We start from the raw sequence: 21798 nt of genomic DNA, 5'->3' as shown, positions 1-21798 counted from the left end.
TTGTTAAAAACTGACTAACAGACAACATAAAACTGCCCAGCTTGTTACTAAGTGGAATAAGGCGAGCAACTTTTAATTAATTAGGTACTCCAAAATCCTTATTAATTGATAAATTTTACGAAAACATTGTTGAGTTGTAATAAGATTCTTGTTTTTGAGTAGATTATTTTATTCTGTGTGTTATAGATTCTTATTCTTAAGCTTAACTGTTTCAAGGAGGGATTTTGTTAATTTTGTAAGGCTTTTATTTAATATTTTACGAAACGAATTAGAGAACGGAAATTAAGTATAAGCTTGGGTGTATCCTTTGTGTGCTTGTTTTTTTCCTTATGTAACATATTTCGTATATTTCGTAACAATGTTAGAATACTCCCTAAATCTCATTAGCCTCTAGCAAAGGTACAACGTTCTTTATTTTTTCTACATCCAAGCGTAATAATTATGTGCCCGTATGTAACATAGCTCGAAAAAGTGTAACCTTGATCAAGGTAGAAATACTGTGTCTCTGTGAACACAAATCAGCAGACATAAGAAGTTTTTGTGGTAAAAACGAGTGTTTGAGAAAATGAAACATCGATAAATCTGTTATCGATAAGTAATAAATATTTAAAAGATGTAACGGCTGCTAATACTTGCTGTAGGTAAGTTACCGCTAAATTTCAAGAATGCAAATCAATTACAAAGCGGTACATAATTTCTTTATTACATATATTTAGTACTTGAAAATTAAAACTTCAACATGTAGTCGTGCCAAAATGATTAAAAACTACCAATATATCAAAAGAGAAGAAGATATCGAACGTGTTGTGTATCGTAATAACTAGCTTCTTATAACGTAAAAAATATCTATAACGTTAAGGTAACATCGATAACAGACATGTCGATATCTCATTTTGTCAATCACTTTATTTTATCTGGAGGCACGGCAGTGCCCCCGCCAAGTCGAGCAAAACAAAGAGGCACGGCCGTACCATCCTTTTCTCGAAGCCACTCAGGCCATTTTCAACGTCCTGTAATTTTGTGATAGCTAAAGCTAGAACCCTGAATTTTCAGTGACGTATAGAGCATAATATGATTTAGATATATTGTCAATAACATGTAATTTGAACATGTAGTTTAAGAATTATTGCATGTCAAAGTTCCTTAGTTTTGTCACTGACACACTCACTCACGATCATCGTAATTCTAAGGTACTTCTAGCAGACCCACATGCCCCAAATTTGAAACGTAATTAGTTTTTAGCGTAATAAGTCAATAAAAACTTAAAAATACTGCAATATCAGTCATGTTTTAAAGACTTAATAACTGCACAAGTAAGTTTGTAATCCTATATAAACATATGCGATATCAAAGTTACGTTTGCAGTTCCTACAATTATTAGGTTAAGTATAGGTACACTACGTTGTACGATGTGAGTATGAATTAAGATGTGTATAATTATGATATGTGTATACATAGTATGATTATGGTATGGGTATGGTATACGAAAAGAAGGACTGCCTACAAAAAGAGATGAGATCCCATCAAAAACATTACATGTAAAAAAATGCAAGTCTCGCAACGCAGTTCTTCTACTACAAAAAGTTTTGAGATGTAATGTGAAACCAAGTCGGTTATTTTAGTCAGTGCCAGGGGGTGTTAAAACCGTAACAATATTAAATACCTTTATTTTTTTAATACATGCAATGACTTGGCAATCGCACACAATGCTTTACTTGTATGTGTATTGCTCAAACTGCATGTCATCAGGGCTAGCGCTATGTTCAATTATGATTATTTTAAATAGTTGACGAATTATCCTTGTCATGGACTATGTAGCCGTGCGATTGCCAAGTCATTATATGTGTGTATTAAAAAAATAAAGGTATCTAATATTGTTACGGTTTTAACACCCCCTGGCACTGACTAAAATAATCGACTTGGTTTCACATTACATCTCAAAACTTTTTTGTAGTAGAAGAACTACGTTGCGAGACTTGCATCTTTTTACATGTAATGTTTTTGATGGGATTTTTTGCCACAAAAACTTCTGTGTCTGCTGTCATACACATACTTATATGTGTCGGTAGCGAGATAAAGAATCAGACTTACAACTAGCTTACGTATGTTACTTGCTCCTCCGTCCCAATACATATTTTACATCAGCAAATCAGTGATGGTTTTACACCATATCAGTTCCGCACAGACGGCTTTTTTTACCTGTATTTCCACGCATATTCCGAAAACCTAATAACTTCACCATAATATAGGTTTAATTTACGATTTACCTGCTGGGCGTCCCTCTGTCCAAAATGACCGATGTAGTTAGGGAAGATGGTGAAGTTGTAGGAGACACGGTGCTGTTGGCAGAAGCTGACGATGACGGGGAGGCACACGCCGGGCGCCGGGTTCCGGGAGCCTGGGGGTTCCGTGGGCACGGGGAACGTTACCACAGAGCTGCGGTTCACCACTTGGGACACATACTGAAAAGACAAGATCTTGTTAGATAATTATACATTATATATGGATTTTAACGTCACGGATACCATCCTCTAATTGAGGGGGGATTTAAATCTTTTCCCCTCACTAGCTCGGAAAGCAGTCTTTTATCCTTTAAAACAAGCGGGGAAAAACGCATTTTATCCACTAGTGGGGAAAGTAATTTGACCTTGGATGGAGCGTGTTTAAGTAGCTTTTGACAGATAACAAAACGTAAAACGCTCATAATAATGGTTCGTTCGATATTAATTATCATTAAATAAATGGTTTGAGAATTAAATAAAAAATACCAAATTTGGCTTTATTTAATGATTTTAAGTCATAAACCTTAAATTCCATAAGAAACATTTGTTTTTTAAATGATGTTGAATGTAATTCTGAACGCACAAGTTGAGTCGATGCAATTTCAAAACGCATCGTCAGAAATGTCATTGTCAACAAAAAATTTCTCACCGGCTCCGACACGTAAAAATGCACAACTTCCAGTTTTCTGTTATAATATCGTATTATCGTAAAAAAATTAGTGATTCCAGTGATGAAGATGATCTAACGCCTGTAAATGTTGCACTTTCCTCGCTATAGTGAGGGGAAAAGTTTTGTGTTACACACGGGTGCAAATGTATTTTACTTCTCGTGTGTTGAAACACTCGCTACGCTCAGGATTCTATTATAGAATCCTTTCGCTTGCTCGTGTATCAATTCCACACTCGCGGGTTAAATACAACTTTGCACCCTTGTATAACAAATAACTATTTCAGCGCAGAGGTGCCTACTTGAATAATAAACTTTCTTTATCTTTATCTTTACGGTTTACTATACTATAGGGAACAGATCAAATTATTTTGTGAAATATTTTTTGATTTGTTTAAGTAGTGTATTATAACATATAAACTAAAATAGATAACATACACTAAAGAAAAAGTGACTAAGTCCACCGGTGGCCGACGCGGGAATCGAACCCGCGTCTTCAGCTTCCGCGGCTAACATCCTGACCACTCGGCCACCGGTGGACTTGATCACTTTTTTCTTTAGTGTATGTTATCTATTTCAGTTTATACCTAATTGATCTCGAGTTGATCACATTATGATATCACTCGTTAGAGTTAACGGCCTAAGTTTAGGCAGTATGAAGGGAAGCAATCGAAATATCCTTTAAGTTACGAGTATTAAGACTATCAAAGTAATACCTACTCTCGGAATACTAGGGATTCTAGGTACAGCATTTCTGAGAACCTGTTTACTTAGACTTAAAAAGGACACCCCAAATGCCCAAAAACCCAAATACCTACTACATAATGCCCAAAAAGGATGCACTCTTCTATGTAAATCCGTGCCAAAAACTAATCCGACGAAACCTTAATAGAGGTAAAAATGTACGCAGAATTAATTTAAATAGCCCCGAGCCGGCGGCTGGCTAAAAACTCGGCGCGGACATTCCGACGTAAGAATGGACGTTCCTAAGCAAACATTTTGTCAGAAATGCGGTAATTAAGGGGCCCTTGGTGCTTTTTTAAGCGCATCTTATTATTACGGTTTTAGGCAACATGTATGTATGTAATCAACCTATGTAGGTACTCGTGTTTTTTACACGACGCGACCGGATGTTACCGGTTTTAAGGTCCGCACCCAAACCGTTACAAACGAACCCCCTTATTAATAGAGAGGGAAATATACGAACAAACGAAGTGGTCCGCAGTTATATCCCTGTAAATCCTGTAATGTGCACGTGTACACAACGAGAGAGAAGACGGTAAACATCGCACTCAGCATAATGCGGCAAGCACTGGTTTTCAATTATCCGCTTTCCTGCTGCTGCTGAGTAGTCCACTTGACTATAAAATGTTTCCCCCTTTTTAATCTGTTCACCACGTGAACAGTCAACTGAGTTTCTATCCCACTTCTATTCATTTCCACGTTGGTTGATTGATATAATGAAACGTAATTAATAAAATAAAAATAAAATTTAATTTCATGGGTAGGCAATATTATTATCTGCTATATTAAAAAATTAAATTAAATATAATTAATAATAATTATTTAGATCATTAAATAAATAAGATTAAAATTTTAAGAACATAAACAACGCAATATAATGAAACGTAATTAATATAATAAAAATAAAATTTCCTTTCATGGGTATTAATATTTGCTACATTAAAATTTTAAGAACATAAACAACGCAATTTCCTCCAACTATAGAACCATGCGCCGGCCGGTGATTGATCGGTCTACGGGCAACGGCGATGTCGATACTGTATTGACGCGGTAATCCGATATGGTGTGTTCGGCAGATCACGCGGCCTTGGCACTCGTGTAATGAAATCCTTTTTAGATCATTTTGTTTCCTCAACTAAAAAATTTCCTTCAGCTCTAGGACAGTCTTATCTAGAAGGATTTATCTGCTGGCAACGAACAATACGAACATGTCGATAGTGGCGCGGTAATTCGATAAACGCCTGCCTCGGTACTCGTGTAATGAAACATTTTATAGGTATTTTTGTTTCTTCGGCTGTACATAATTTAAAACCAGTAACAATATCATTTTCTTCAGTTCTAGTTCTAGGATTATGTGCCCTGCTTAGATACTTAATGTCCACACAATGGGCATCCGGATAATACTCGTTTTGGTGCTAAGTTCACTTGTTTTTTTTTGTTAGGTTCTGTTTCATCGTTATGATATTACGATATACTTAATTGGAACTTTTGAATACCTACATCTCATTACCTATGAGGTAGGTATATCAACTATGAGACAATATTTTTCATGCACATCTATAAATGCACGTGTCGTGACTGACTGACTCATCAACGCAGAGGCGAAACTACAAAAGCTAGAAAGTTGAAATTTGCACACCAGGTTACATTTATAATGTGTACAAGAGATAAGAAGCGATTTTGAGAAATTCAACCCCTAAGGAGGTTAAAAAGGGGATGAAAGTTTGTATGGTACAATGCCTATTTTAGATTTAAGCTAGTTATTAATTTCTTTTACGTAGTACCACTGGATATATCTTGTTAGTATGTATAAGTATATATATATATATATATATATATATTTGAATTCTTCATACTAAGATAATATTTATAGCCTTTCGGCGCGATTCTGGAAATGAATTAGAGATTCACTATATTATATGAAATAGAAAAGATATGTGACGTCCCACGGGTAAAGGTATCTTATGGCAGTTGGCGCTTACGCTATTATTATCGCCGCTCTAATTAATATTGGATGGCGACGTAAGCGCCATCCGCCATAAGGTACCTTTTTGCCGTGGAATTTCACATATCTTTACTGTTTTATATCTAGTGAATCTCTAAATCATTTCCCGAATCGCGCCGTTTGTTACACATTTGTAATACCCGGTACTCATGATGAGCTAACGTCGTTTTCTTCTTTGTCGTATCCTCATGGCAGAAGGACGTGACTCACGCGACGACTGTAGACACTCTTCACCGGTGCTCTCCAAGCCACTGTCGTGGGTCCGGTGTATGTCTCTGACGCTAACGTAACTAACGTCTGCCGTAACGTGTAACGTTTGAGCTAACGTATACCAATCTAAGAGACGAAGTTATGTAGGTTTAAAGAATAGAAAATAGAGGAACAAGCGATATTTGCTATCTAGTTACAAGCGAACTTGGCAACATGGATACCAGGCCACATGACCGGATACCAGATAAACGAGTCACTATCGAAGTATCGACGAGGCCGCAGTTAGATCAATCACCGCAGATGCTCAGTCTACCTTCAAAAATTCATTTGGGACGTTTTCGATTGAGCTTTTTTTTCAAGGTTATTGTCACGATAGTTGTGGAGAGTTATTCGCAATTGACATAAAGATTTGTCCTGTGTCCCCATGTCCCCACTCATAATTACGAAAAACTAACCTTTTACAAGATTTGGGGAAGTACAACCAGGTTTCTGCATTGATATTTATTTATCTAATCTTTATTGCACATGATAATACAAATGGCGGACTTAATGCCTTAAGGTATTCTCTACCAATGGGCTAAACCAGAAAGATTAAGTAGGCGCAAGGTCTTTTAAAGTAAATGAAATTGTAACGAAGACATTAGGTGAATAATAGGTATTTGTATATATACTAGCTGTTGCCCGCGACTTCGTACGCGTGCATTTGTATGTTGGTGGTTATATATTTTACATGAGCATAGAACATTATGCAGCAAAAGATATCAGTAGGGACGGTTAATCATTTGTTAATAATTATACAACGCATGAAATTTGTCTTTCACAAACTACGAAGTTTCAAGCCCCTAACTGAAAATAATTGTTCTCGATATAATCCCTCTCAACACTTAGATTTTCAAGTCCACTATTTAAAAAAAAAAAATCGCTCCCGATGCAAACTTTATCAATCAGTTTTCGTCTATTTTAATATAATGCCCTTTTACCAAGTTTTACGGTCCTAGCTTGAACGAAAACTTGAATCACATATAAACTTACATCCCCTTCTTAAACCTCTTTGAATTTGGGTTGAATTATTAAGAACGTTGAAATAACTTTTTTTGTAATATTATATAATGCCTTTCTAAGAAGTTTCAAAGCATTTGTAATGGATTCAAACTTTCAACCCCTTTTTAACCCCTGTAGAGGATAAATATTTTAAAACGCTTAAATCACTTTTCTTGTATTCTAATAATATGCCTTTATACAAAGACTGAAGTCCTGTACTCAAAAAAAGGTTTGATCTCCGTACAAAGTTTCAACCTCTTTTTTACCACCTTGGGGGATGAATTTTGAAAAATGCTGAAATGAGTTTTCTTCCCTTTTAATTAAACATTTTTCTACGAAGTTTCAAAATTTCAAATTTAGGACCCCTACAAATTTTCAACCCCTTTTTAACCAATTTACGGGATGAATTTTTTAAAAAGGCTGAAATAACTTTTCTTGTATTCTAATAATATGCCTTTATACAAAGATTCAAGTCCCGCACGCAAAGAAATGTTTGATCTCCATACAAATTTTCAACCCCGTTTTCACCACCTTGGGGGATGAATTTTAAAAACTCTGAAGTCGGTTTTCTACTCTTTTAATGAAATACCTTTTTACAAAGCTTCTAATTCCTAGCTTAAAATAAAATTGGAACCCTATACAAAGTTTCAACCCCTTTTTAACCACTTTAAGAGGTACATTTTTAAAATCGCTGAAATTACTTTTCTTCTATTCTAATAATATGCCTTTATACAAAAATTCAAGTCCCACACTCAATAAAATGTTTGATCTCCATACAAACTTTCAACCCCCTTTTCACCACCTTGGGGTATGAATTTTTAAAAACGCTGAAATTAGCTTATAATAAAATTTTAACCCCAAGACAAACTTTCATCCCCTTTTTAACCCTTTTAGGGGATGAATTTAGAAAAACGCTGAAATTACTTTTCTCGTATTCTAATAATATGCCCATGTACAAAGTTTCAAGCCCCACACTTGATAAAATTTGCGATCTCCATACAAACTTTCAACCCCTTTTTCACCACCTTAGGGGATGAATTTTCAAAAACGCTGAAATTAGTTTTCTTGTTTTTTAATAATATATCTTTTACCCAGCTACGAAGCTACGAAGCTACGAAGTCAAAAATTGTGTTCCTAGCATTTCCCTCTATACCTTCTTATTGCTTGGCCTATTTAGGACATTTCGCTTCACAAATCAAGCGAGTACGCCGAAACATCGGCTTTTGAAATAAAGGTCCAACGTATATATTGACTCGTTCGGTCGGGGCATAGACCACCCCTCAAAGACTCCGTGTTTACGAAGACTCGCGATCACCACACGTGTAATTCTACTTTTAAAATATTCCATTGCAAGCCGAACCACTTAGCGATTTTATATAATTATCATTGTACGTAAAAACATATAGGTTATTCACCAATAATCTCTATATAATCATTTTCATTAGTGCAGTACAAGCATAGTGGTCTTATTTGTCTACGTGGACTACGTGATAGCGTGATAATAACAGTATCTGTCTAATGTCTTACTCAATCACATTGTATCACCTTTTAAGGTGACACTTATCAGTCACGTCGATAAAGCCATGTCCCCTGCAGGTCGTAAAAATGGACGAAACTGAAATGAATAGTTGAGCTCTCATGCTTTGGCAGTGCACATGTGTGGTGAAACTGGTGAAAACCAGTTGTGTTATTCGCGTCTACTCTAGTTAAACAAGTGATCTGGGGATCGGGAATTTCTACATCACCAACATTACACTACAAAAATGACGTATGTGTACGAGTTATCCATTTGACATACGTGTTAGCAAAGCTGTAGTTACTGTAAGCTTTACTTGTTCCGGTTGTTTTTTAATCTCTTCGTGTGCCCTCAAAGTAACAAGATTCTTATCCGATTAGCTTCCAGTTTGCGGACACGAGGATAACTTAGTAGAAAAAAGATATACTTAGGGAACCCTATCAAGTTTGGTAAATTAAGTCAAGAACACAGTAAGATAGACAACAACATCTATCTAGATGAAGGTACTATTTTTTATTTTTTATTAATACATAATGTGGCAAAATATAGGTATAATTAAAGTAAACAGTAAATAATAAACTATTTACAGAATCACATCGCAGGTCAGGCCGTCGCCTAAAGGTGACTGTCCGTTTCCAACCGCAGCTGCACTGCTGCTCCGACACTACTGCGGCGGCCCAAACGCGTCGGTGTTATTGTCAATTTCCATAGTAAAATGAATGACGATATCGACTGCACGTAATATGGTGATTTTAACGTTTTCCCGACCGCAGCTGCACTACTGCTCCGACACGTCGGTGTTATTGTCAATTTCCATAGTAAAATGAATGACGAGACCGACTGCACGTAGCATGGCCATTTTTGCGTATTTGGTGTATTATTGCAACTGCGGCTGCAGACCGCACGTCAAATCTGTCACCTGCACTGAATTGTCTTTGATCACAGATATTAGTAGTTATAAGCAAAGAGGATATAACCACTACGTTCTAAGGAGTTATTACACCCACGGATAAACAACCCCGATGGTACCGTCGCCATATATCGCAGATATATCGGGGCGGCCAAGGAGCTCACAGATATCTGAACACGCATTTATTGTCAAGGCGCTAGAGTGCATGTTCAGATATATTTAGCACCTCGGTCGCTCCGACATATCTGATGGCGACTGTAGTACTACTGTAAACTTTTTTGCTAATCTATATTGAGCCATACGAGTATCACAGAGCCAGTTAGGAAACTAGAATGATAGGTCCGAAAAAGAGAGTGTCAAATTCGGAAGTTAACTATAGTCTGGCAAACCCTTCGAGCAACACCGGCTTCCGACACGTCGGAAGGGAGGAGCCCAAGCGATATCTTACCGTACAAATCGTTCTGCCATTTTTGCGGGGGAAAACGTGCACACAGTCGCACTTCTCACTCACTACTTGCAAAATCCAATCTCTAATTAGGATTGTAATTTTTTTTTTAATGTTCTATTTCGAAAACCATTTCGAGATATTAGGTTTTTAAACAGTTTCCGACATTTGCTGCGATATAATAATCGAGGATTGAAGATATTTCAACAAACCTTTGACCTTCTCGCGAGGCTGAATATAATAATGTCATCGTATAGTAAAAGTTATCGAACCATAATAAATAAATCCGTCACTCACGTAATTGTCAAAGATGTCATTGTCATCAATTGTCATAATAAAAAAATTCAGTTAAACCGCTAGTTTCTTACGATTTGATTTATAATTTTTAATACCTAAACAGTAGATTTTGATTGCTTAATATATCAAAAACCTTGTTTCCACTTGTGGGAATGATTTACAAAAATTATAGTCCGCGAAGACCTACGTGAAAGACGGTGTTGTCGTGAAGTAAATGTGGAATGGAATACTTCAAGTGTTACACACAATATTGCTGTGAGGATCACGTCGATGTAAGTATAAAATTAATATTATTTTACTACGAATATTTAAAAGTCCATTTTGGTGGTCGGGTCACTATTACCTATTTATTTTCTGTGATGATGTGGCCAGAATATCTAAAGACAAACCGTTTAACACAGCTTGTCCGCTACTAGCTCCGTTTTACTGATTTGAAGTTAAATTCAACAAACAGACATACATATATGTAACTTGCAAGCAATAAATCATATACATACAAAAATACATAGTTATATTCAAAATACAACATGAAACTGAAAAGATAATTTCTAATTTCCAGGTACCTACAAGTTGCAGTTCAAGGCTCAAGCTGCTGATATCACGATCATGGCGGACAAAACTAAAGTTAATAAAGAGTTGTGAAAAATAAAAATTGTCTTATTTTTTACTTTTTTATTAATTTACGAAAAACCTGTTTCCCAAAAAAGTGTATACATTATATGTTCAACATGTTCTGCACGTAAGGTTGACATTGAGGGCTTTGTTTAGTAGCATTCAGTTGAAGTTGATTTAGGTTCTACTCTTGTTGATCCAGAAAATAATTGTATAGTTTATTATTAAATCTATGCCCACGCCCAGGCACTATTCTTGCTATAACTTTACATTCTCCGCCTTCTCTAGAAATTTGTACATTATATACATCCAATAAAACTAAGGTATATACTTAAGGCAGATTTGTGGAATCAGCTTTCACAAATTTAGCGTATTTTGAGATTATTAATTTAGGGATTCAAATAATACGACGATATTATTTATAGATTCATTAAATAAACTGTTCTTTTATTTTTTCGTAGTTTTGCGAGGATAGCTATAAGCTCGATAGGGCACGAGCGATAGAGAGGCAAATAGAATACCGAATATCCGGCAAAGTGGCCAAATACCGAATAGTTGCCGAATATTCCTGGCAACTGTAATTGTATTGTAATATATCATATTATATAATGTCGTTTATGGTGACAATTTCTCATTTTGTCATTGCAAAGCCATTCCTGATCTAAATAAAAGAAGCAATCATTTATTTTTATTACAAGGGGCAAAGATGTTATTTAACCCTTTAATTCGCAATGATAAGAATACTTTACACCAGAATCAAAAAAATATTGCAACGTAATTTTCACTTAAACCCAGTACTTTTTTTAATAAAATGATAGTTTGAAACCTAACGCATCTTTGACGACTGAAGCCATTACCAATGCACACGTATTTTGACAGTTAGTGGCAAGATTGTGCTGCGACAGCAATCGACCGTAGGACGTAAGATAATTATAAAATATTTAAAAATATTTATACCTATAATGTCTATTGAAATACTATTACCACGTGTTATTGAGGGTATGTGCTTTATGTTTTTATGTTTTTCTAACGAAATGGAAACTTAACTAAGACAGGACTGGGTTACCATTATAGGTGTTAAGAATGCTTAGCTTCGCGAGATTCTTAGAAATGTACTTAGTGTAACGCATGTTAAGCATTCTTAGCACTGCGCCGCTATTAATAAAGTACATTCTTGTTGGGCTGTTAAGTAATTTTAACATTGCGAAGATAAGGTTAATATGAGAGAAGAAGCAACATACACGGCTTGATGGATTCAAAGGTGGTAGGCCGCTAAAATGGCCGTTTCGCAGCGAGCTCCTCCCAACCCAACGTGCAGGATCGATAGCACACGCGTTTAGGTGACGTTTGCACAATTGCACATCCTTATAATCGGAGGCACTGACCACCGTGCTTCCGCTTACCCTCTGCTAATTCTGAGTAGAATATAGGTTTAGGCAAGCGGCGATCGTCCATTCGGAGAACATGCCCATACCACCTGACCTGACGCTGCATGAATAGTGTCTCCATGCCGTACATCCCGGAAACGATGCAGGACCTCGTAGTATGGCACCTGCCATTAAATCCTAAGTATAGATCTTAGGCATCTTAGGTGGTACGTGTCTAGTCTTTTGATATCTGGCTTTTACAGGCACCATAATGTCTCTGCGCCATACAGGAGACCTGGGATTATAAGGGTTAGGTGGGAGTTTGATATCATGGGATATACACACGATCAGTTAGTCGCCCGAAATTGGCAGCGCCGTATTTCTGAAGCCAGTGTCGTCATCTAGTGGTTTCCCATCTAGATTTAGCGGTGTTGAATCAGATTCAACTCCCCGGGGTAGTTGTTTTAGGATTTGCGTCTAGGAAGCACTTATTACCAGGCCGAATTGTTGCCAAGAGCGGTTTAATGCGTCCACGTAGCTTTGGAGATGCGCCATACTGTCAGACATAAGGCATACGTCGTCAGCGTATAGTATCTCTAATATGGAGACTCATCGCACTTTAGACTTCGCCCTGAACCTTGATATGTCAAAGACACCTTTCTCAGTCCTCACATTTGGTTGCTACAACACTTTAAAGCGTCTCTCATCACCACTGAGAAGTATATGGCAAAGAGTGTATTTAGGTCCCATGACACATCCCAGCGTCACTTCGCCTGTAACCTGGATCTCCTTACACTGTTCGTTTTCATGTTGAACCTGTGCATTCATACCATCGTGGAATTGGCGAATGAGGTTTCCAGTTTTGGATTTCCAGATTTTCGTAGAACAAGCCATAAGGCTGCGAGTGGGACTACATACGACGATACTCAAAAGTCGAAAAAGCCCGAGTCAACGTAGACTACCCCCAGACCGTAAAACAGTATACAACGCTCATATGGGAGTAGGTGTTGATTTAGCTGATATGTTGGTGGCCCTATATCGGTCACAAACACAAACCAAGCGCTAGTATACGGCTATATTTTCTCAGGTCCTGGATCTATATGTAAATAATGTCTGGTTGTTGTATCGGCGACAAGTAGGAGCTACTGAAAAGACTATGCCACTAAAGTACAACTACCATTGGAGCTGCTACAAAAACAGGGCTGGGCCATCCAATGCGATTGTACCTGTCAGAAAAGCAACAGTAGTTCCAAGACCTCTACCTGTAGTTCAGTATAGGATAATACACGACACTTACCAGTGTACACCTCATACGGAAGATGTAGTGTAGGTATTGCAAAAAGGATACACGAACATGGCTTAAAATGCAAATTGAGATTATGCAGTAGCAAAAAGAAATTGTTTCTACTCTTTTCATGCTGCTCAATAATAGCTTTTTATATAAAAAACTATAAATCTGTTATTTATTTATTATCTCTAAACCATGCGCAATGTCAAGAATACTGGACATTGGTGGCAAATGGTCATATGGTGAAAGTCGGGCAACGTCAAGTATTCTTAGCATATGTTTTCTAGAAGAACATATACAAAATATTTTTATTTTTATTTTTCTGTAGTTTATATTACCCCTAAGAACTCATTTAAGTGCTTGAAACCAGAAAATAATAGAAAAAAAATTTTGAGCATTAAAGGGTTATTACCTCATGGTAACATATTGATATCCAAACATACGAAACGATACAAAATTGAACCACGAGAGAAGCGAATGGTTTAAAATTTAGAATATTGACAGTTGCGGAGGTCTCAAGGCATGAGGGTTAAACAAACTGTGTTACAGTGCAACACGTAATTCTTCACACCAACACGAGGAAACCATTTATTATTCAAATTAATTTATTAAAAGTTCTTTCTATCGGCCAAGGCGAGGGAAATATCTTTCTTCATAAAGGATTTCTTGTCTCGCCCGTCAAGTTTTATATGGATGGTGCGGTCATATCATAGAGTGCCGTCGCCCATTCACACCTGCAACTGGACAATATGAAGTGTAAATTACAAATTATTTTATTCATCATACTTCACTGTTTGGTACCTAAGGAAAGTAAAATTGGCTTAATATGGATACTTAGAAAGATAAATCTGTAATATTTTGCTAACACCGAACGACTGCCTGCCCACCATTGGATAATTTTATTCTTACGTGTCGCATCGTCATCTCCAGAACCCACGAATCACTTTGCAGAAATCAATAAAAGGCCTGCTAAAAGAGCCTACCTGGCATGGTTTTGAGGGGACGTTTATTACAGACTTCTAAATCCACCCGCACGTTTCTGACGGCCGAGTACCTATAATACGTGATGCAGGTGGATCAAGTGCGCACTCCCCCCGTATATATCACGAACTCCATGAGTCCCGTTTCCGTCGGATTGCTGTGTGCGGTGGTCACGCATTTAGGCAAGAGGATGGGGAAGAAAATTTCACATTGTGAACTTACCTTAATGTTAAGAATAATTTTTCCTCTGCATTAATTTTATTTGAGTAATTTGATTGTATTTCGTCAATTATTAAGTCTCATTCAATGTTGAATTGCTTTTCATTTAATCGGCAATATTATCTGAATAAAGGATCACCATTAAATATCAGATTTTTTATTAATATTGCGTAGCTGCCTTAAAGCTGTAGAAAGGCAAACTGGTCTTCTTTTTCATGTAGCATGTAGCATTATCGTCACTCGCTTCTTCACGTAAAAAATACAAAAGTAAATTAGTATTTTATTTGTACGTATGACATTATATGACTTGACATTGACAAGCCATCAACGAACGCTGTCGCGACTGCACGCCGCAACAGCCGCAGTCGTGCTGCTACAGTAGTGCGGCACCGCGTAACGTCGCAACTGCAGTGCAGCGGCAGTTACAATTGGACAGTCACCTTAAAGGTGACTTTCGGATTTAACTGCAGCTGCATTACTGTAGCAACATTAATGCAGTAGCGTACCTATCTGTCAATTTCCTTGGTAAAATGAGTGAAGTTCGCCGCTGCATTACTGCCGCGATTATGACTTTCAATCCGTCACTCATATCAATGAAATTGGCAGACACAACGCCCGCGTTGCAGCCGTAGCAGTAATGTCGCAACAGTAATGTAGCTGCAGTGCCCATTCGAATGTCACCTATAGATTTGATTAGATATGTTCATTTCTATTGGAAATTACAAGTTATTTTTAATATTGTCTTCGGTTACCGCGATAGTTACTCATGAAATAAAACTCCACCCCCGTCAACCGTTGACCACGAACGCTGTAAAGGGTTCGAAACGTGGGGATGTAATATAAATTCAATATACGCGATATAATCCGTTTTCGTAGTTTTATTTCAAATTATTTTTATATAAAAATAGCACATATTCACAACAAGAACGTCAAGTGTATAAAGAAATAATAAAAATAAGCAACCAACAATAAAGCCGTGACCATTTGACCAACCCACGCACCGCTAATACCCATCAGGCATACGAAAATTGACAAACGATATTTGCCTGTATTGTGGAGAGTTTAAACCAGTCCATTTAAATTATTTGTCCCATTGTCATATTGTATGTACCTATATATTGGATGACCAAATATAAATAATATACACATATTTTCCTAACAAATCGTTCAAAAGTACGACGCAAATTACATTTCATCAACTATCATCTATATAACCGTACAGATGTAGTGCATAATTGTTTTCCATCGTAATTATTTTCTCTGAAACGTTCGTGTTTGTCATGCTAAAGTCTGTTCCATGGAGACTATATAAAGGAGCCAAATCTCTATGTATGAAAAGTGTCTATCAAAAAACAGTAATTAGGCGGCGCCACCATACACCGAAATACTACCAAAAACAACCTACGTAATTTGGTCGGGTTATTTGTTGCCTTATGTCCCAGAGCCTAACTATACCATCCATAGTCTGTTCTTTTATTCCGTAAACTAAAATGACAACCACAAATGTCAAACGTAGAAATAATGCCAGCTTAAAACAAACAAAGTGCTGATCTTCGATTACGGTTTGGTGAATAACCGGTAAATATTAAATTTATTTTAGATTCAAAATAAACAATAAATGAAATCGACTCGCTACATTATAGGAAATAAACAATAAATAAAATCTACTGACTACTAATCTACTCAAGTATTAAAAACTTGTTATTGATTTTGGTACGAACGTGTACTGACTCGTATTTTATTGCTTTACGCATTTGTTAGTAATTTCGCTGAGATAGCAATATGCGGTATGTAGACCGCTATGTAGAATCGCTTTGAAATATTAGAAATATTGTGTATAGACCTAGATACAAAATTTCTAAATACCTCAATATTATGGCATTTTTACCTACACTATTTTAAGAAATCAGAAATCATCGCATTTATTTGTGATAAACTATAATATAAAAAAGTATAAAAACTACAAAGAAACATAAATATAAAAATAAATAGTTTACCACGAAATGGTCCCGCCTCAGCATAATGCTAACCCAAAAGTCAGCGCTGATCTTCCGGCGAGACCATTTTGAGGGCCACGAACGAACGCAGCTGTACGACACGGCCCTATTTTAAAACTGAACGCGACTTTGCGGCGGCGAATTTTACCCTTTTTATTACCTCTCCTAGTGTCCAGTTTTAGCACGTCACGGATTATCCATTCATTGTGTTACAGACACTTCATCAACAAATATAAGTACCTCCCAATAGTTTATTTTCGGTTAGTACCGGTTACACATCACTATTTATAAGACGTAAAAAACTAGCAACACATGAAATGTCATTTTAGTCTAAGGAATAAAAGAACAGACTATACTTCAGTCAACCTCAGTACTTTTTCTACCGAGACGAGACTGACTGAATAGAATGGGAACTAATAGCAAGACACGTTCGTATATTTCCGTGAAAATACGATGGAAAATAATTATGCACTACATCTGTACCATGAGTTCACACGACGTTTACGTTCGCGACTGCATAAACTTGATCGCAGTTCGTCTTGCTCGCACTGATGTATTGGTACGATAGAGACTAGAGCACTGTTTACAATTATTAAAACGTGCGCACGGTGCACAAACACATATAGTAACGGCACCAATCATGGAACATTTAAGGAAAAATTTGGAGTATTTATTTATTTTTCACCAACACCGGTTTGCAGGCTTTATGCGTTAAAAATTGAATAGCCTATTTGTCTTTTATGTTTTTCATGTATTTAATTATAGATACTGCAATTGGTTTCAATATTACTAACAAATTAAAAATTGCTCCATTCATGGGATGTATGGCGCCATTAAATTTAAAACTAACAAAAATCTATGAAAAATCTCTATGGCTCTTGTTTATGGCACAATGTTGCCAGTGTTTTAAAACTGATGACAAATATCTATTGTACAGGATTTGTCTATACCATCCCATTCATTACTGCAGTCCCATTTACTGTTGTGTTGTGTGGTTACTATAGGTAAATTTAAAAGTCAGGCTGAATCATTCCAAGGAGCGTCGCTTTATAACGGCCTTAGTCCATTTTACATATTCCTACGATGTATAATTTTCACACTTAGCATTCTCTTCACATGCAATGGAAACAAAGGCACAAAGAAACCCCTGGTGCCAAGAATTTGTCAAGAGGCGGCGGCAATAATTCAGCCTTTGTACCGCGCGCGGGTTCTTTTTTACCAAAAAAAAAACTTCTGCAATACAATCCACAAAAAGTTTTCTGGTTATTTTTAGAATTCCATGGGGATTTAAATAGAAATAGAAATTATTATTTATTATAAAAACGTGTTTTCCTTTTCTTTTCACATTTATTTTGGGTTACGGGATTGGTATAAGTATGTAGATAAATAAATTAAATATAAGATACCTTTTTAAGCTACGGGCGGGTTGCTTGGAAATTTATTTTATATAGGTAGCGCTAATAGTGAAGAAAATTATATTTAAAGCCTAGTATTCATGGATAAAGACTTTATCAGTGTTTCGGGAGGCCCAAAAAAAGGAGTTCTCCCACTCACAGCTAGGATCTCCAGCTAAATTCGAAAGAATGCTGCAGCGAACAGAATAAAAAAAAACAGGATTAAGACTGGACTAAGTAGTAAATAAGTAGTTATCACAAGTGTAGGTACAGTGTACCTAGTTATGTACGGTGTACACTTCCTCCATGCGTATTATGGATGGCTTTATACATGTGATTAAATAATTACCTATCACTTTTTAATACCTCGCGATTGAAAGAGACAGATACTGGGCATGTCATGCTGTCACTGTAGATAACTACAACTATCCTACCCTTACTGGAAGTATTCCCAATGGGCAGTGACGTAGCGTAAACTAATCTAGCCGTGGGCCCTTTTCTATCACTGTGCCCGAAGGGGCCCCGCGCGAGGCCCCCCTTGGGGCGCGAGGCCGTGGGCGACGGCCAACTTCGTCCACGCTCCACGCCTAATAGCTACGCCACTGCCAATGGGTAAAACACCGAGAAGGTTACCATTTTCCCAACCATTAACGTTATCATTGTAAACCTCGCAACTGTTTCGGTTGGTCAAAGTAACCTTTGAATTGAAATACATTAAGTAACGCACGCAAAACCAATATTAATTTGAACTGGAATTCTTCTGTATTAAGGATGACTCACGCTAGGCTGGACAGGGGTGGGCCGGAGTTTCCCGCGCTTAGTTTTCTATGGAAAGCACCACGTGATCACCGATCAGCCGTCATAGAAAATGACGTCGGACGCTTCGGCCCGGGCCCGGGCCGGTCTAGCGTGAGTCATCCTTTACTTTGTTTTCTGCCCAGCGATCGCAAAATACTCAGCGCGGGCAGTTTATGTATTCATAGGGTTTATTATATTATCTACGGGTGCCGCAGTAGTACCTATAGTGTGTCTAAGCGCCTATTTCAACACACTGAAAATTGCCTGTAGGTATATTCCCGGTTTGATAAGTAAAGACACTACAATAATCCCATCAAAAACATTACATGTAAAAAGATGCAAGTCTCGCAACGCAGTTCTTCTACTACAAAAAAGTTTTGAAATGTAATGTGAAACCAAGTCGGTTATTCTAGTCAGTGCCAGGGGGTGATAAAACGGTAACAATATTAGATATCTTTATTTTTTTAATACTTATAATGACTTGGCAATCGCACGGCTACATAATCACATAAGGATAATTCGTCAACTACTTAAAATAATCCTAATTCAACATAACGCTGGCCGTAATGACATGCAGTTTGAGCAATACACATACGAGTAAAAGGTACAAGTAAAGCATTGTGTGCATTGTGTGTGATAAATTCTTAGTTTTCATAGTTTTATTTATTTTTAAGGACAATACATATTTACTTGTTGGACGCAATAGGACGGACTAGCAATGTACGCTGACTTTTCATTGTCATGTTACAATTGTCACAGTGGTGAAAAATGGGTCAGGATTCACGAAGGCAGCGGTGACTTACCTGCACAGCGGGGTTGGCCCTGAAGTACGCGAACAGCGCCCCAGTGATGGCGAGTAGCGCCACAGCGTTGAGGGCCAGCTGCATTATTCGGAACTTGTGCGGAGAACCCTCGTTGCTGACGCCCCGCATGTCTCGCAGCATCTGTTAACATACATTGTGGTTAGGTCGTTTTAATCATTACTTTCTTAATTATATCTCTAGTTGTGTGTGTGTGTAAGGGCAAAATCGATATCCAGGTCGAACCATAATACTCATAATCGATGTGTAATAACAACTTAAGAGTAATAAGGATAGACATATGCAAAAACAATAATGTGAGAGTAAGATAGTGCCTCAAGAATAAAAAACACTTCCAAGATGTCGTTGTTTCAATCATCAAGTCTTTACATGTATATTCATCAGATAAGTTTCACTTTCACGTATTTCCGAGAAATTTTATCCAATTTGCTAATTGCTTGTTTTGTAAAAAAAACTGTAATAGTTTCTTTTTGGTAATACATTGTGCAATAAGGGAGATTATATGGACAAAATTGTTTAAAACAGTCAACAGAAACAGGATTTTCGTAACTTCCGTCTTACACACAATGTTTTTCATCTCACTTGCGAAGAAAAATATAAAGTTTTAAGCGAAATAAGTGTAAAATACGGTAAAATTTCAGATATTGTTTCGCAATTTTGTATATTGTATGACATAAATGGAAGAATCTATTAGATCCTGGAGGGGAACCCCCGAATGAAATCAAATCAAATTGTTACCATAATTCATATTTCATAATACAGTTTTTTTTTCTGAAATACTAACACGGGATAGAATTCTGACATATAAGTAGAAGCATAGCTAAATGATCGTTTGACTTTATCCAGGCAAAACATGTGAGCAAACAGACATACACTCCAGCGCTTACTGAATCCGTTTGATTAGGATCATTTGGCGTGCAGCAGGCCAATGTTTGCAGTGTTCAAAGGCTCGACTACTGACGACCAATTTAGCATAAACTAGCACTTCCGCCGACTGCTGACAGCGATTTACCAAAAATTTTACGAATTAGTAGTTAGGATGCGGTTTCAAAAGATCACTCATAGGGATAAGTTCGCCTTTATACTTTCTAATGTAAGTACGAGTATTTATATTCTGATGTTAATTATTCTTTTTTCATACAATCAAGTGTTTATTACTTTTACTTAAAGTAACTCATGATCTGATTAAAATACAGTTTTTAATTATATACACGTATCAAACACTTTAATTTTGACATTAAGTCATTTTTTTTATTAAGTTCAGTACAAACTAGGTCATTTAATTGGTATGTTATAGAAATATGAAAATTGTCGGTGTTTCTTTATTTAAGACCATGGTTCTAGTATTTACTGCATTCAAATGTCAGTCAATAATAGTAAGAAAGGCTGATTTCTGATAATATTTGTTATATTATTATGAGATCGTGTAAAAACTGCAAGACATCACCCCTTATTTGGAACACTTTCAACAGCCAAGTACCTGCAGTATAACAAGCCAGGATTGTAAACTTTCAAAGTCAAGCGAACGAAATCAGTGACGTATATAGATACATGTATAGAGTGAATTAACAAAAGCACCCAGTTTATCTAAACCCTGTGGGCCAAATATGTGCCTACTTATTTAGCTCCACTGATCGACACGCGTGAAGGGTGTTCTAATGAGTTCTGTTCGCCCCCAATCAACGCCAAAACGGACTTCAGCCAATGTAGTAAATAGGAAATCACTTTCCGGACACGAAATCTAAGCGTTGAACAACGAATTAGGATAAACTTTGCATTTGAGGCTGAATATCATTGTTACCGTTGATAATTTTTTTAGATTTTGTATAGTAAAAATGTTAACATTTATTATGCCACAAACCCCCAAAACCTCAAAAGATAAATACGATGATGATCGACGGCAACGAGCGAGAATTTTCACACCACTCCAGCTCGTAAAGGCTCACTTGATTGTTCAAAAACTGATAAGAATGTAAAATTTTATCAACATGTGAGATAAAATAATCAAATGCAAATGTTGAGTTTTTTTCTCGTTTGCTGGTGGAATTGCCTTTTAAATGATGATTTTGAATGATCAATATTTTTTAATCGATTTACTTTGATTTTGTTTGATATTTTACAGTTAGTATTTTCTTCGTGTTGTTGTGGTGAAAAATTTTGTGTTTCACTCGGTGGCTTTTGTTTAACCCTCGTGCGTTGAAACC

The 21798-nt window shown here is 36.8% G+C and overlaps 1 protein-coding gene across 1 annotated transcript in view; it reads right to left on the bottom strand.

Moving 5' to 3' along the window:
* Positions 1-21798, bottom strand: part of LOC134755695 (atrial natriuretic peptide-converting enzyme) — a 142567-nt gene that overhangs the window by 57544 nt on the left and 63225 nt on the right. Inside the window, exons 6-7 of the mRNA XM_063692242.1 lie at positions 19577-19717; positions 2268-2462 (exon numbers count right to left, since the gene is read on the bottom strand). Coding sequence (XP_063548312.1) covers positions 2268-2462; positions 19577-19717 — 336 coding nt within the window. The remainder of the gene's footprint in view (positions 1-2267; positions 2463-19576; positions 19718-21798) is intronic.

Source organism: Cydia strobilella, chromosome 3, assembly GCF_947568885.1.
Source record: "Cydia strobilella chromosome 3, ilCydStro3.1, whole genome shotgun sequence".
NCBI lineage: Eukaryota > Metazoa > Arthropoda > Insecta > Lepidoptera > Tortricidae > Cydia > Cydia strobilella.
The sequence above is the reverse complement of the archived record's forward strand: the minus strand, read 5'-3'. Positions and strand labels throughout refer to the sequence as shown.